Source organism: Melitaea cinxia, chromosome 13 (genome assembly GCF_905220565.1).
Source record: "Melitaea cinxia chromosome 13, ilMelCinx1.1, whole genome shotgun sequence".
NCBI classification, from domain to species: Eukaryota; Metazoa; Arthropoda; class Insecta; order Lepidoptera; family Nymphalidae; genus Melitaea; species Melitaea cinxia.
Genome location: NC_059406.1, coordinates 4,921,538 through 4,937,808, shown reverse-complemented (window position 1 = coordinate 4,937,808; position 16,271 = coordinate 4,921,538). Strand labels below are relative to the sequence as shown.

At 35.0% G+C, this 16,271-nt stretch overlaps 2 protein-coding genes across 2 annotated transcripts in view; one reads left to right on the top strand and one right to left on the bottom strand.

Annotated features, from left to right (window-relative positions):
• LOC123659269 (voltage-dependent calcium channel subunit alpha-2/delta-3-like) overlaps positions 1 to 7,830 on the bottom strand; it is a 36,294-nt gene extending 28,464 nt beyond the window's left edge. The window contains exons 1-10 of the mRNA XM_045594518.1: positions 7,432 to 7,830; positions 6,622 to 6,886; positions 6,254 to 6,419; positions 5,169 to 5,300; positions 4,449 to 4,726; positions 3,895 to 4,124; positions 3,184 to 3,406; positions 2,959 to 3,099; positions 1,471 to 1,563; positions 1,246 to 1,269 (exon numbers count right to left, since the gene is read on the bottom strand). Coding sequence (XP_045450474.1) covers positions 1,246 to 1,269; positions 1,471 to 1,563; positions 2,959 to 3,099; positions 3,184 to 3,406; positions 3,895 to 4,124; positions 4,449 to 4,726; positions 5,169 to 5,300; positions 6,254 to 6,419; positions 6,622 to 6,886; positions 7,432 to 7,682 — 1,803 coding nt within the window. The 5' untranslated portion in view covers positions 7,683 to 7,830. The remainder of the gene's footprint in view (positions 1 to 1,245; positions 1,270 to 1,470; positions 1,564 to 2,958; positions 3,100 to 3,183; positions 3,407 to 3,894; positions 4,125 to 4,448; positions 4,727 to 5,168; positions 5,301 to 6,253; positions 6,420 to 6,621; positions 6,887 to 7,431) is intronic.
• A 1,230-nt stretch (positions 7,831 to 9,060) lies between these two features.
• Positions 9,061 to 15,706, top strand: LOC123659268 (mucin-2-like). Its single transcript, XM_045594517.1, has 5 exons — positions 9,061 to 9,067; positions 9,167 to 9,948; positions 10,421 to 10,499; positions 13,294 to 14,213; positions 15,461 to 15,706. Exons 1-5 carry the CDS (start codon positions 9,061 to 9,063, stop codon positions 15,551 to 15,553), a joined length of 1,881 nt encoding a protein of 626 aa, XP_045450473.1. The 3' UTR covers positions 15,554 to 15,706.
• Positions 15,707 to 16,271: the final 565 nt, after the last annotated feature.

Here is a 16,271-nt window from a genome sequence, read left to right as displayed (position 1 = left end):
TAATAGGCATTATTTCAGTAAGAGATCACTTGATTATGGATTTATTTGAACGATTATTATCTAAATAATATAAATTAAGTATCAAAGTTCAATGAGTGTATAGACGGAAAATCGACATTGATTGTTAAGAATTTCTGGAGGAAAACTATGTTAGAGTTTTTTGCAAGTTGTAATTATTTTATTATGCGCATACGAGTATATTATAATAGAAAAATTATAAATTGAAGTATCGATATAACTTCACTATAAAGATGTTGAATAATAGTGGTCCTAGGTTTGACCCTTGCACTACACCGCAAAAGGCAACCTATGGCACGAACAAAATAATCAATAAACACTATTAAAGATTCTTTTTGAAGATATGGTAAACAGTATTTTAATAATGTCTGTTTTTTCTTCATTGTTACAAATTATCGAATTTTGTTTACCCATATTTACGTGGTGTACTTCGTCGTAAGCTTTAGAAATGTCTGTGTAAAATGTGTGTATCTGAGTATCACATACAGTTTTTAATTAGGGATGTTAATCCCATCATCACTTATCATCATCATCACTTCAGCCTATCGCAGCCCACTGCTGGACATAGGCCTCCACAAGTTCGCGCCAAAAATGGCGTGAACTCATGTGTGTTTGCCCATAGTCATAGCGCTGGGCAGGCGGTTTGGTTGGTTAGCTGGTTTTGTCGCACCGAAGACGCTGCTGCCCGTTTTCGGTCTGTATATTTCAAAGCCAATAGTTGGATGGCTATCCCGCCATCGGTCGGCTTTATAAGTTCCAAGGTGGTAGTGGAACTGTGTTATCCCTTAGTCGCCTCTTACGACACCCACGGGAAGAGAGAGGGTGGCTTTATTCTTTACTGCCGTAACCAAACAGCAGGTTACCATACTATTGTAATAATATCAAATATAAACTACATTACTTTCTTCATAAACACTGTTGTTTATTGTTATTTAGCACTTACCACCTGTTTTCTGTAGATAATAAAAATAAAAATGTGTAATAATCTTATCATACTGATACTAAATAATTGGAAGTAAAAATTAGAAGCTACACTGATTTACTGTTAGCAGATTAAGCTAATTAAGAATGTGACTACAACGACGTCTTAATGACTAGTAATTTTAGACACTCATGAGGAGGATGACTAGTCATTTTACCATAAACAATGTGATATTTGCATTATATTACATTATATTACATTGTGCATTACACGTGCATGAAATATTATTTATCATACATTCTTACCTCTTCCAACGTTATAGTTATATTCTGTGAAAGAAAAAAAATATGTAGTTTCCGAATTTATTAGCGTTCTTTTTAAAATTATACAGAAGAAAGCTGAATTTTTCCGTAACAAAGTATTAATTAAAGAAGATCATTATCATAATTGTCAGTAAAGAATATTGTTGTCATATTTAAATATGTCTCTTTTAAATGTTAATTCACAATAGAATAATTTATAATACTTACTTCTGATGTAGAGCTATCAAAGACGGGAACTGAGACGCTTATCTGTAGTCTGTAATTTACATCCTGGCCCTCGTAGTACTGGCCGTATTTATCCTTAAAACGCATCTCAATATAAATAAAAAATATACTGCGTAAAGTTCGCGATCTTTTACGGCACTTCTAATAGTTCTAATAGAGTAATAAAGCACATTTTTCTTACAGATTAGTATAAGTACTTTTATATTATATTCATTTTATTATATTTATTTTAATACTTTTCAGATGTACATTTGAAATTAATCTAAAAAGTTTTAATCAATAAACTTAAATGAATCGGCTATTATTTATGTGTATACAGTGTAACACGTGGTTCAATAAGTCCCGAGACTAAGTACTAAAAAAAGGTCTTTTTATAAAATTAATTTTTATTCATCAACATAGTCTCCTCCAAGAGCGATACAGTCCCTCCAACGCTTTTCTAACTTTTCTATCCCATGTGTGTAGAACGATTTGTCTTTGGCTTCAAAATAAGCCTCCGTTGCTGCGATAACTTCACTATTTGAGTCAAATTTCTTACCCTGAAGCATTTTTTTGAGGTCTGCAAACAGCCAGTAATCGCTGGGGGCCAAGTCTGGCGAATAAGGGGGATGAGGAAGCAATTCGAAGCCCAATTCGTTAATTTTGGCCATCGTTCTCACGGATGAAAAGTATTCCATGCGAATTCCAAAATATAGACGCCATAACCTTACCGGCCGATTTCTGAGGCTTTGGACGCTTCGGGCGGCTTTCACCAGCCGCTCTCCACTCCGCTGCCTGCCGATTGGATTCCGGAGTGAAATGGTATATCCAGGTTTCATCCATTGTTACATACCGACGTAAAAAATCCTTTTTATTATGATTCATCAGCGCCAAACATCGCTCTGAATCATTGATACGTTGTTCCTTTTGATTAGTTGTAAGCAAACGCGGCACCCACTTAGAAAAAAGCTTTTTCATGGCCAAATTTTTATGTAAAATAGTGAAAACACTACCAGCTGAAATCTTCACTATCCTTCATCTTCCTTCCGATCTTCCAATACGATTTTGAGGACTTGGTTAATATTTTGTTGAGTCACTGCTTCATTTGGACGACCTGAGCGTTCCCCATCATTGGTGTCCATGCGACCGCGTTTGAAGTCGGCATACCACCGACAAATGGTTGCTTTAGAGGGAGCTGATCCTGTATAACATTTTATAAGCCATTGCTGTGCTTCAACGGTATTTTTTCCCATTAAAAAACAATGTTTTATCAACATGCGAAACTCGTTTTTTTCCATTGTATCGAAATTACAACCGTAGCGTCACTTATATGTTTCAAAATCAATAATTTTATTGTTCCATTTTTAAAAATTTGACACATATTCTTGTATTGATAGCCAGTACTTTTTAAAAATCAAAAGAGTTTTTAATATATGCGCCATTTCCAGGTTAGTCTCGGGACTTATTGAACGATCTAGTATGTGTATTTACCAGTTGTATCATGTGTAAATAGTCGCCATACTTTTTCTCGGTATTAAGGAACTTATCCTTGTTCCGTCGCAGCTCTCCATACCTAAATGTTTGCTCTGCATTTTCCTTCTGTTGCCAGTAGACCTCGCTTCTTCTTGGATCCTATAATTTTATTTAATTACTATAAGGGGAACAAAGGTCATACCTTTAGTCAATTATTACCTACAAACGGGACAGGACACTGACCTCGACATTAGCATACACATCGCTGTAGACGCGCAGGCGATCTTTCCTCTGCGCCACAAGCGGGCGCTCCAGCACTCGCAGAATGCTCATCACCTGCTCTGTTACATCAGAGTCTGTGACCAGCTCGGAGTAGTGCCCATCACGTGCGCATGTCAGCGAGTCCGCCAACTGCCGAGTGTTGTCACGCAGTCCAAATCGATCGTGCAGCCACATCACAAACACCCTTTGATTGTACGAAATGAAAAAGATTTATCTTTTTTGCACAACTAATACAAATTGACTTATTTATGATTATTGATTTATTTTTTTATTAAAAATGTTAATTATGTGTGATTGGCATCAGAAATATCACAGGTATTTGGTAACTTCGTGAGTGAAACAGATGAGAGCAGAGAGTAGTCAATAAAAGCGACGATTCTGGTTGTTTAAGTCGATTTCCTTTGTATTTTTTGTTCTAATAAAATTGGGTGTGATGTATGTAGCTTGAGGTAAATAAAATCACCTAATAAAATAATCTTGTAAGTAGTACAAGTGATTGTAGAGCTGTTTTCTCACTTAAAAGTTAATAAATCGATTGAAAACTAAAAGTAATAAGCATTGTTAATTGAATTCAATAAAATCTTTAACATTATTTATACATCATAATTTATTTTTTCCCTTAATAAATTCATTCATACTTTAAAATAATCATAGTTGAATTTACACATTCACCTGATACTACCGGATGGATCGAGTTGGTACATCAGTTCGGTATAATTTTCATAAACACTATCCGTCACAACTACGATGGCTTGTTGGCAGGATGTCGGTGTATCTTTTGCTAAGCGCTGCTTATTCAGCAAATGAACCGCATAAGTTAATACATCTTGCATCTTTGTTTCATTAACCCTCCTCTCTTCCTTTAGTGAGGACATCATTGCGGCACAATTTACGTGGTTAGCCTACCAAAATTAAACAACACTTGTTGATATATGTAGGTTTTCATATTTTCGTGTTCACTAACATTATAATTTGTATGTAAAACGGAATATTTGTTGTTGTCGCACTGCAAGTACTATTGCAAACCGATATTATAGCAAGCGTCATGGTCATAGCATGGTGATCCCAGTATATACACGTCGTACTAGTTACATTTATAAGTAAAAATATAATTATAGAAACTAGCATTGTATTGTGATAATAACTTATTTTATAGTTTAGAAATTCGCTGTATGTAATTAATAATTTACATAATTTAATTACTAAGATCAATTTTATTAGCTCACCGGAACTAATTTTTCATCAAAACATGTAACTGTAGGTTCAATTATAACGTTAAAACGTATAAGATTAACTTGATCATCATCAGTCAAAGCGTTGAGCAACGCTAGCGTGAATTGTTTAGCTATGAGCAAGTTGGAAGAGTTCATGGAGCCTGTATCGTCGAAGAGAATCAGTACGTCCTTTGGAGCACCACTCGCACTGACATACCATGGACGTAGCCTACAGTCATACAGTGTTTCACCGTCTGTTTTCAGTTTGTACATATCCTGCCAAAGAGCCGCTGAAATGTTACGAATTATTAATTTAGATAATAAATGAAACATAGTTCTAAATAATATTTTATAATTAAAAACTTGTGTTTTTGATAATATTTATATTATCATCATAACACCAAACATTTTTGAATGATGACATCCAATTTGTGACAGGAAGTAATAAAATGTAAAAAAAAATCTGCGTATTGTCATCAATAAATTATAAATGAAGTCACGTTAGTCTAGTTTAAATGGACCAATTGGTTTGACATTTTTGTTCACTTAAAAAAATCTATAAGGGTAGCCTGAATAAAATGAATAGAAGGAACTAGAAAAAAAATCAAAAAACTTTTTTTTTATTAGACGCGTCAATTTCGAATAATGTGTAATTCACCGGCTCAACAACTCATTATTAACGGATTATAATATTTTTTTTTAAATTAAGTGACAGGTAGAAAATGTTCATACCAGGGTAGTGCCTTAAAAACCCTTTAGCGCTACAGATGTATTGTAAATCAAGTGTTGCATCTTTTGCGTAATTTTCTCTAAACGTGTCAAATAGTCCTTCTGTCCAGTGTATATGCTCCATGACTCGAGGATCTGCAAATTTTTCCAATTTAAATATTATAATGATTGTTATATTTTAATTTTAATGTATATATTATTTTATATTTACTTTAGTATATTAGAAATATAATCGCGCAAGGGTTGACTAAAAGTTCCTTCCTGGCTAAGCTATATTTAATTCAAAATTGAAAAATTTATTTTTATTTAAAAATGCAACCTCGTAAGTTTGAATAAAATTAATACCTACCGACAGTATGAAGTCTGTAGAAAATACAAACTTTAGGTTGTCTATTATTTTCCTGGCATACCTACTGGGTTGGCAGGTATAAACAGGTATATTAAATAAATAATGGTTCTATTAGTTACTTTCACCCACATATATAATAAATAAATCTAATATCATAATGAGCGTTTTTTCATTTCCAGTAAGATGCTAAAGGGTTGCCTGCCAAGTCTAGTTTGAATGGCGGTTGCTGAGTATAATATAACCTGGTCAGAAATTTAGCCGACCCTTTCGTGATTTATCTTTAACATACTAAAGAAGGTAATTATTTAATTTTTATCTATTAAGCATATATATTACATTAAAATAAAAGAAATAAAATTATAATAATAAAAAACTCCTAACAGTTGTTCCAGCCATAATAATCATGATATACTTTTTTTGAAATCCTTGTTTTAAGCCCTTTAATTTGATAACCATTTAGAAGCATTCGAAAAAGAAATTTTTTTTTCTTCATTAACTACAATGGCTTCGCACAGCCGCCATGTTCGATTTTTTAACGTCACCTATCTAAGAATACTTAGGCTGCTAAAACGAATCTAACGATACCTCAATTATGTAAATCTGTTCAGCGGTTCTGGAGATATGAAGTAATACGAGTACATACATACATTCATACAAGATACTCGCGAAAAACAAACCCCTTCCATTGCAGTCGGATAACAAACAAATTTTAAAAAGTGTTTGAGAAATTTTTTCTTACCACATTCAAATACTTCAAAAGCGACGTGAACGCTGGTGTACTCTAAAGAAACATTCGCATCAAAGTGAGCGCTATTCGTGAGCTTCACTTTGTGCAAACTGCTACAATTCATAGGAAGCTCCAAGACTGTCTCGGGTTTTTCCACTTTTTTTAAAATATCTATGTCCTAGAACACAACATTTTTTTTTAGTATATCTTGATTTTTTAATATTCGCAACGAGGTTTTAAAGTCATTAAAACCTCCGGACGGGTTCGGTCTGCGTTACCTACGTTAAGGTTTCTATTCAATAATGTGTTTACTTTTTCTTTAGATCAAATAATAATTTTAAATTATTTTTGTTGAATATGCGAATATCTCTGTAACTTACATCACTTCTCGTGAAAGTGTAATCAGAAGGAGGTGGTACTTTGTTGGCAGCCAATTCTTCTGCTTTTCGCATGATAGCTTCAGCGGCTTGACCTCGTCGTTCTAATAATTCTTCCAACGCATTGGCCGTTTTCTCTACAATCGCTGTTCCATTGCGGACTTCGATTTTTATATCGGAAAAGCTTTTTAAAAGAATATCCCTTCGCACAAATTGCTTCTCGTTTTGGTGTAGTGTTTCTGATATCTCCTTTGCCCAATTTTTTACCCTTAATTAAAAAAAAATACGTAAAAGATTCAAATTGATATTTAAAAGAAATCTTTGTCATATAGTTTATATTTTATATACGGTTTTTATTTTATATAACTAGGTCGGCAAACAAGTGTACGGCTCACCTGATCGTAAGTGATTACCGTAGCTTATAGACGACTGCACCACCAAAAGCATTGCAAGCGCGTTGCCGATCCTACCCCCAATTCCCCCCAGGAGCTCTGGTCACTTTACTCAGAAACAGGAACACAATACTGCTTAAAACAGTACAAATTGGCTGTGATCTTCTGTAGGGTTGAGGTACTACCCCAGTCGGGATGTTTCATATTTTGAGCAGGAAATTATCTGCTATTCCCTACCTCAGTTAAATGTTGTTGTTGTTCACGGGCTCTTTTCTACCTCAGTTAAAATATTTACTTTATTAATGATATTTGATTTATTTTATTTGACTGCAATAATTCGGATCATTATCCTTTACTACACGTTATATTTATTGCAAGCTAACTACTGAAACTATCACATATCTTAAATCTATATACTTACTGTTCCGGCGTGATAAGTTTCACTTCAGTTTTCTTTTTTAATTTTGGACGTACAAAATTAATTTTCGTGACATTCGCTATTTTTAATGGTACACTTTTCGTTTTACTTTTATTCACTAACAGATGGCCTTGATGCTCTTCAAGAGACTTTTTGATGTTGTCCACAGAATTGGTTTTATTTGAGGCGATTGCAATAGTAATCAAACTGTAATATATAAGTAAAGTTATGACTGGCTGCAATTTGTTATTCATCCTTTGTTAATTTAATAAATTGTTATTATGTGGACGGAAATTATAATTATAAGAGCAATGTTAGGCGGGCGGCGAGGGCGCAAACTAGGTGCAGACTCCACGACGCATAGAGAACGAGCTCCCGCCATACCGGCGCCACTCTCCCCTTGCCAATGTGAAATTCATTTGACCTACATACATGGCGATTTGATGTTTTAACATAAGATAATCACAACTGCGTAAATAATCAGTTAATGAATTTTGTTGTGTGAAATGATTTAGTAATTTTTAAGTTAGATTAATGCAGTATAAATTTCTATACTATTGGGATAGATAGGTAATTATCGTACTCAAAACAGAAACAATGAGTGATAAATGTACTAGCTTTCTTGAATCAAACAAACATATGTCTTATACGGCTACATCTGACATAATACGAGTACCTTTGCATAGACGTTAATTAAAGATTATTTTATTATTAACTTAATATATCGTTATCAGTGAGTATAATTTGTTATTTGAAATATATGTACTATCTAGTGATACTACGAAGAACTTTATGCTTACTGCTTTATTACTAAGTTTTGTATTTAAAGAGATGTACCTATTAAAAATAAGTTTGATGGGCACGAATTTTGATTGCGACATACATCGTTTTATATACTTTTTTATAAGTACTTTATTATTCATTTAATAAGAGAAGGTAAAATAAGCTCGTGCATAAAATAAAACATACGTACAAAATACGTGAAATCCACCACATTGTCAATCAATGCTTTCATGCACGTCGTCTAGATCAAGGACAGTTAAGTGGTGTTCATAAATTGGATCTTATCTGATACATCACGAAAAATACAAATACAATAATATATTACGAGTCACAAAAATAGCTAAAATATTGATATCGAACCGATAAAATAAAAATGTAAAACAATGCTAAACACAAAAGTAGTTTTTGAACTTACCCTGTAACTATGGACATTTTTGAAACCCTCGCTACTTCGGCGACGTTGCAGACGCCCTGGTCACGGTCAACAAGATCCTATAAAAGTAAAAAGGTATAAAAAAGTAACACAATGTTATTGTAGTTATTTTTATTCAATTAATTTTTCAAAATAAATTATTTTGTTCGAATTTTAATTAATATTCTTTTTTGTTTATTTTATTGTTAGTCAATTGTTGCAATTAAAAATTGTTATTTTAGAACATAAGGTAAATTAATTATAAGGATATGACGATAATTTTATCGATAAAGAAATAGACAAACAAATGATTAATACAGTACAATTCCCTTATAATAAGTAATAATTTAAGATACTTACGATAAAAGTAATGATTAGGTATTGCATATAATTAGAAGTAATCTCAAATTTATATTATTGTGAAATACTTAAACGACATGAAAGGTGCGTCTCTAAATTATTACTATTTTTATATTTTTGATTAACTAAATTTTTAGAGTAGCATTGTAACTTATTTCAATATATGTTTTTTTATACTTCTAGCAACGGCCGTCGTACTTCTATTTATTGTAGCAGTGGCAGTAGCCGTGGATGAAGAATGTCCGCAAGAACAGGAAACTGACTGGACAGTTGAAAAACTTCTTCGTCATGAGGATTGTAACAAATTTTATAAGTGTACCCACGGCGTACCAGTTGAACAAACATGCTATGGAGATCTGTATTTCAATTTAGAAACTTGGCAATGTGACTGGCCACACAATGTAGACTGCACTGGTAGAGTTGAACCAACGACACCAGCACCATCTACCACATCCACGACAACTACTTCAGTACCAACTACTACATCAACGACAACTACTCCAGCATCAACTACCACATCCACGACAACTACTTCAGCTCCAACGACGACAACAACGACTCCAACGCCGACTACTACTACTACAACTACAACAACGACACCGGCGCCAACAACTACTACAACCACAACTACGACACCGGAGCCCACAACTACTACAACGACAACAACGACACCGGTGCCAACAACTACTACAACTACCACGACGACACCAGTACCGACTACTACTACTACTACAACGACACCTAAACCTACCACTACTACGACCACGACAACGACTCCGGCACCAACAACAACAACGTCAGCCCCAATCGATCCCGATTTCCTTCCAAATGGATGTCCAGTTAATCCACATATTCATTGGTTGCTTCCACACGAGAATGATTGCAACAAATTTTATTATTGTGTATGGGGTGAGAAAGTCCTCAGAGTGTGTCCTTCAACCCTGCACTTTAACCCAGTACTTCAGGTAATTAATCCGACCTTTTTAAATATTACTCATATATATTTTCGCTATGAATATCAATATGTTGATATAAAAGATGTTTGTCACTAAAGATTATTTAATACGGGAAATATTTTGTGAAATTATTATATTTAATAGTACATATTTTCAAGCAAGAATACGTAAAATCTTTCATAATTATGAAAATAAGTATTTTATTATATAATTATTTTAAGATATGCGAGTTAACGAGGTGGTGTATTTATTAGGATAAACGCGCTGGTCTTATAAATTGCCTGTACGATTGACGATTATTTCTTTTTATTTGTTTGGTGTAGGTGTAGGTTGTATACTGTTTGAGAGAAATCACAATATGTTTAATCATTAGCTGTGTTAAAAATATATATCAATTAATTTGCGAAAAACCAAAACTGTGGTGTGGTGAAAATTTATATCTAGAAACTTGAATAATTTATCTTTATTAATATTCTGACAGGTATGCGATTGGCCAAGAGACGCCGGCTGCGCTACGTCTTTCAACAAACACTATGAAAACAGAAGATTTCTTCTAGACAGCTTAAATTTTTAAGTACTAAGAAGAGTGTGATTATCGAAAAAGACAATGTGTAATAATTATACCACTTTTTTGTACACCAAGTAATGTGCCATCAAAAAAACATTTGTGATACCTAAAAAAGCTTACCTAAAACCCGCTTTTACCGCTAAAAAGCTAATTCTTTCAGGCAACTGACAGAAGAATTGATAGGTTGATGTAAATATTTTTACAGTTTTATTTTAAAAGATATACATACGTATAGAAAACCATGTTGTAAGCATTTCAATAAGTAGAAATAAATACATACAAAGAGATACTTATATAATTATTATAGTATAAATAAATACGGAATTGCAATAATAAGATTTGCTAGTTCTCGTACGGGCCAATAATAAGGTTTCAAAAGATAAAAGGAGACAATTGTATGACTTATACAGATTTACAATTAGTTTTGTAAGTAATTAGGCTTTTTCCAATGTATTATTATGTATAAGATTTTAAACTTATTAAACTTTTTTCACTATTTTTTTTTTTAAACTTCATTTTTCGAATTCTTTGTTTACTTATTTACATTCCTCTATAAAATTAATAGTGTGGCTCTTTATTAAAAAAAATATATATCTAGATGTGCCTTTGTTTGTTTCGTTGCTAAAGGTAATTATTTATAAAAACCTCTTAAAATGTTCAGATAAAATAAAGTAAACTAACTTACAAATTTAGTTAACCTATTAAACATCAAATTATAAACACATAGGTACTAGCGGACCCGGCAGACCTAGTCCTGCCCGGAAAACAGCTACCAAATTTAATTGCAAATATACCGATAGAAGCGCAATCTACCGGATCCGATTGAGACTAAAACTACCCTATCTCCCAAGTTGAACCAAATTACAGATGCTTACAAAGTTTGATAAAAATTGGTTCAGTTGTTTCGGAGTTTATCGCCCACACACATCGTGACACGAAATTTTTATATATGTATATAGATAATCATTTAATGGCTTCTTTTTCTAAGGTGGAGTCGGTTTTCTGGTTCACAAGACTTTTACTAGCCACGTCGAGTAAGTCAGTAGTGTTTCGACTTGGGTGGCGTACCTAGTACTTAAACTCAATGAAAGATACTCTCTGAAAGTGATAAAGGTATATGCGCCAACCTCTTCACACTCTGACTTTATAGTCGAGGCCATGTATGAACCACAACGAATCGAAAATCGGATCACACGAATTAGGGCGCAGGAATCACAGGGGGCAGGGGGTCTCTCTCTGGTGTTGTGGGTAAATTACTTTTTTGAGAAGGGGACCTAAAGGTGGTGGACATGACAGAAATGTGTTAGTGTTTTGATGATAATAAGGTCTACTACCGGTAACGATCACCAGCTGTTTCGGGGCACTCTGAATATAGGCCTCTGAAATAAGCAAGATCCGCCCGATGAAATCAATTCTTGACCTACGCTATCCCTGTAATACTGTGTGGCTCCGACCAGTTCGACCTAGAACTGAAAAATTGACGTGAACGAAATGACCGCCGACTTGGTGAAACTTTCTCCCTAAGCCACGGATTTTCATCAAAGGTGTGAGATGCCAACTGATTAAGCATCTATGGAAGCGCTGTGTATACCAATTGTAGAATACAAGAAAGACTTTGACTCTATCGTGACCTGGGCTGTCCTGAATTTCCTGCAGAGATGTCATAGCAACCATATCCAGGACCAGTGAACAGGACCCATTTTCCTACCGTCGCAGCATACGACAGGGGGATGTATGATATCTCCGAAAATGTATACAAATACACTGGATGTTGCCTTTAAGACCTTATATGGGGGGGGGGCATCCACGTCAATGTCAAATACATCTCACACCTTCGTTTTACCGGTGATATCGTTATCTTTGCGGAAACGTTGAAGGAGCTAGACCCTATGCTAAGTGGCCTGAATAAGTCCTCCCGGTGAGTCAGTTTCAATATGAATTTGGACAAAACGAAAGTTATTTTTAACAACCAAGTCATAGCGAGACAGGTACTGGTCAATGCTACCCTTCTCGAAGTTTTTTAGGATTATGTCTATCTAGACCATACCACTCAACTAACTAAAAACAACTTCACTTCAAAGATTCCGCAACGTGAATTAATTCTTGGAAATTTTCTTACATCCTATGTTCTAAACTTATCATTAAGTTCTAATTGACATTGACATTTGTAATCATCGAAATACTAGTCGGCTAAACTTTTTTAGGCATCACTGTTTTAGATGAACTCGGGTGCTACATGAGCTAAATCCATCCCTGTATTTAATACATAAAAATACGTTACAGAAAAACTTTAAAACTTCTATTAAAATATTAGCTCACGTATTTTGGTAATGCTTTGTCTTGTCGTTGATGAGGCTTAAAAAGATAGACCTTGCAGCGTACGACAGACGTAGGCAGAGGTTGTCTACACAAGTCTGAGCTAATCGGCGGCCCAAACACCGGAGGCCTAATATAAATATATATAAAATATACACAGACACATGACAATATGACGATAACTATTGATAAAGAAATTGTTTTCTAATAATCAAATGATTAGTAGAAAACACTTTATTGATATTTAAGATTTGCGTGATAAAAGTTTTAACTAAATGTTGCGGCCGTATATAATGATGAGTAATTACAAATCGATGTTATTACGAAATACTATTGCAACATGAAAGGTTCGTTACAAATACTGTTATTAAAATTAAATATTTCAAACACCTGTTCAATACTAAAGTGAACTTTGCTAGTCGTGAACGATATTGAACTAATATTTAACAATTTGTTTTAATATTTTTCAGCATTAGCAATTGTCATTTTGTTTACCGCTGCAGTGGCAGTGCCCTTAGACGACGAATGTCCACAAGAACAGGAAGATGACTGGACAATTGAAAAACTTCTTCGTCATGAGGATTGTAATAAATTTTATATATGTACCCATGGCGTAAAAGTTGAACAAACGTGCTATGGAGATCTGTATTTCAATTTAGAAACTTGGCAATGTGACTGGCCACACAATGTAGACTGCACTGGTAGAGTTGAACCAACGACACCAGCACCATCTACCACATCCACGACAACTACTCCGGCACCAACTACTACATCAACGACAACTACTTCATCACCAACGACGACAACAACGACTCCAGCGCCAACTACTATTACAACTACAACGACACCGGTACCAACTACTACTACTACAACGACACCTAAACCTACTACTACTACGACCACAACAACGACGCCAGTGCCAACTACTACTACAACTACAACAACCACACCGGTACCAACTACTACTACTACTACTACTACTACAACGACACCTAAACCTACCACTACTACGACCACAACAACAACACCTAAACCTACCACTACTACGACCACAACAACAACACCTAAACCTACCACTACTACGACCACGACAACGACACCAGCGCCAACTACTACTACAACTACGACAACCACACCGGTACCAACTACTACTATAACGACGCCTAAACCTACCACTACTACGACTACAACAACGACACCAGTACCCACAACAACCACAACATCAGCCCCAACTCTACCTGATTTCCTTCCTAATGGATGTCCAGTTAATCCACATATTCATTGGCTGCTTCCACATGAGAATAATTGCAACAAATTTTATTATTGTGTTTGGGGTGAGAAAGTCCTCAGAGTGTGTCCCTCCACCCTCCACTTCAACCCAGTACTTCAGGTAATTAATTTGAGTATTATATATTTTCGCTATGAATATCAATGTGTTAGTGTAGATGATGTATTTCACTAAATAGTATTTATTACAGGAAAAATTTTACTTCAAACTTTCTAAGTATTAAATTAATGCTTTTAGTATATGTATGTATTGTGTATGTTTTCAAATATACAATCATATATACATATCTAAGTACATATCTAAGCACTGACGATTTTAAAGATTGTTTGCAAGAAAATTACACTATAATATTATTCATTGTAGGGGTGTTGAATTAATAGTTATCAATAAAGTTTTAATTATTTTTTTCATAAATTAAATAAATAATTCAATAAACGCTTCACACTAAACGGCCCCCAGTAGGATTATTACCTGTGTCGGGGGTCCGGAAACAACCAAAATACACAAGCACAAACGTCCAGACCACAGCAAACATCTGTATGGCCAATACAAACGTTTGCCATGTGCGGGGATCGAATCCGCAACCATCAGCGCAACAGCCACAAACCTAGTGCGTTGGTTTTTTGGTGTGACCGTTGCGCCAACGCGTAAATTGTATCTCCCCAATTTTTTGTTTAAGTTATAATATATTGAATTAAACGTAATTAAGACCATAAACCTTGTTATCCCTTAGTCGCCTCTTACGACACCCACAGGAAGAGAGGGGGTGGCTAAATTCTTTAGTGCCGTAGCCACACAGCACAACCATCTTGGAACTTAAGAAGCCGACCGATGGTGGGATAACCATCCAACTGCTGGCTTTGAAATACACAGGCCGAAGACGGGCAGCAGCGTCATCGGTGCGACAAAGCCAGTACTGCGGTCACCAACCCGCCTGCCCAGCGTGGTGACTATGGGCAAAACACATGAGTTCACGTTATTTTTGATGTAAACTTGTGGAGGCCTATGTCCAGCAGTGGACTGTATAGGCTGTAATGATAAGACCATAAAGATCGGGCGCCTGCGTTGGGCAGGGCACGTGTTGCGAATGGACGAGGCCAGAGTACCCAAACGCCTTTTAGAAGGCCAACCGGAGGGTCGTAGAAGTCAAAGCAGGCCCAAACTCAGATGGTTGGACGGCGTCGAACAAGATATCAAGATCTTGGGAGTAACAAGTTGGAAAGGGAAAGCTTCAAACAGATCGGACTGGAGAGCTATACTGGACCAGGCTAAGGCCCATCCGCGGCTGTAATGCCTCGGACGATGATGATATAAAATATTGAATAATTTATCGTTATTTATTTTTACAGGTATGCGATTGGCCACGAGACGCCGGCTGCGCTGCGTCTCTTAACAAACACCGTGAAAACAGAAGATTATTACTGGACAGTATAAATTTTTAAGTCACAAGAAGAGTGTAATCAACAAAAAAGAAAATCTGCTGCAGTTTTATAAGTGATTTTGCTTTTTCTTTAAATGATTTTTTTCGCATACAAGATTCAAATTACTAAGCTTTATTTATTACTCAAAATATAATTTCTTAAAATTCTTATTTACTTATGACTTTTTATTTATTTACTTCCAACAAAATAATAGATTTACTTGAAGATTTTATTATTAATATGTTGAATAATAGGTACCTTACCTTACTATACCGTAATATATTGGTACCTGGATGACCGAGCTTAGCTCAGTTTTTTTTGGTAAATCATGTTTTTTGGAAATTTTATTTACATACGAATTACTAATGAAATATAAATAATATTTTTCGATTTTACCTACTAAAATAATGATAAGAAAATTTGAACTGGTTATTTAGATAAAAAAAACACGAGTGCAATTAGAAAAAAAGGGGAAAAAATAATTGATTGATTGATGAAATGATTGAGAATCGATATTTGTGCATTGAACGAAACATGGCTTAAAGAGGGAGAGGACGCCAATGCCCCAAAGATAGCTGGATACCACCTTCGACACATCCCTCGTCCTTCTAGTATACGTTCTCGAGGTGGCGGTGTTGGTTTTTACTGTAAGTGTGAACTGCCCGCCCGCATCCTCAGGCATCCAATCACGGACACTGTTGAGCAAATGTGGCTTCAGGTAAAAATAAACTGTAAAAAG

Coding starts and splice junctions, on each gene's coding strand:
- LOC123659268 (XM_045594517.1), top strand. Junction 10,500..13,293: donor CAGAAGATTTCTTCTAGACA/GCTTAAATTTTT, acceptor AATATTTTTCAG/CATTAGCAATTGTCATTTTG. Junction 14,214..15,460: donor ACTTCAACCCAGTACTTCAG/GTAATTAATTTG, acceptor TTATTTTTACAG/GTATGCGATTGGCCACGAGA.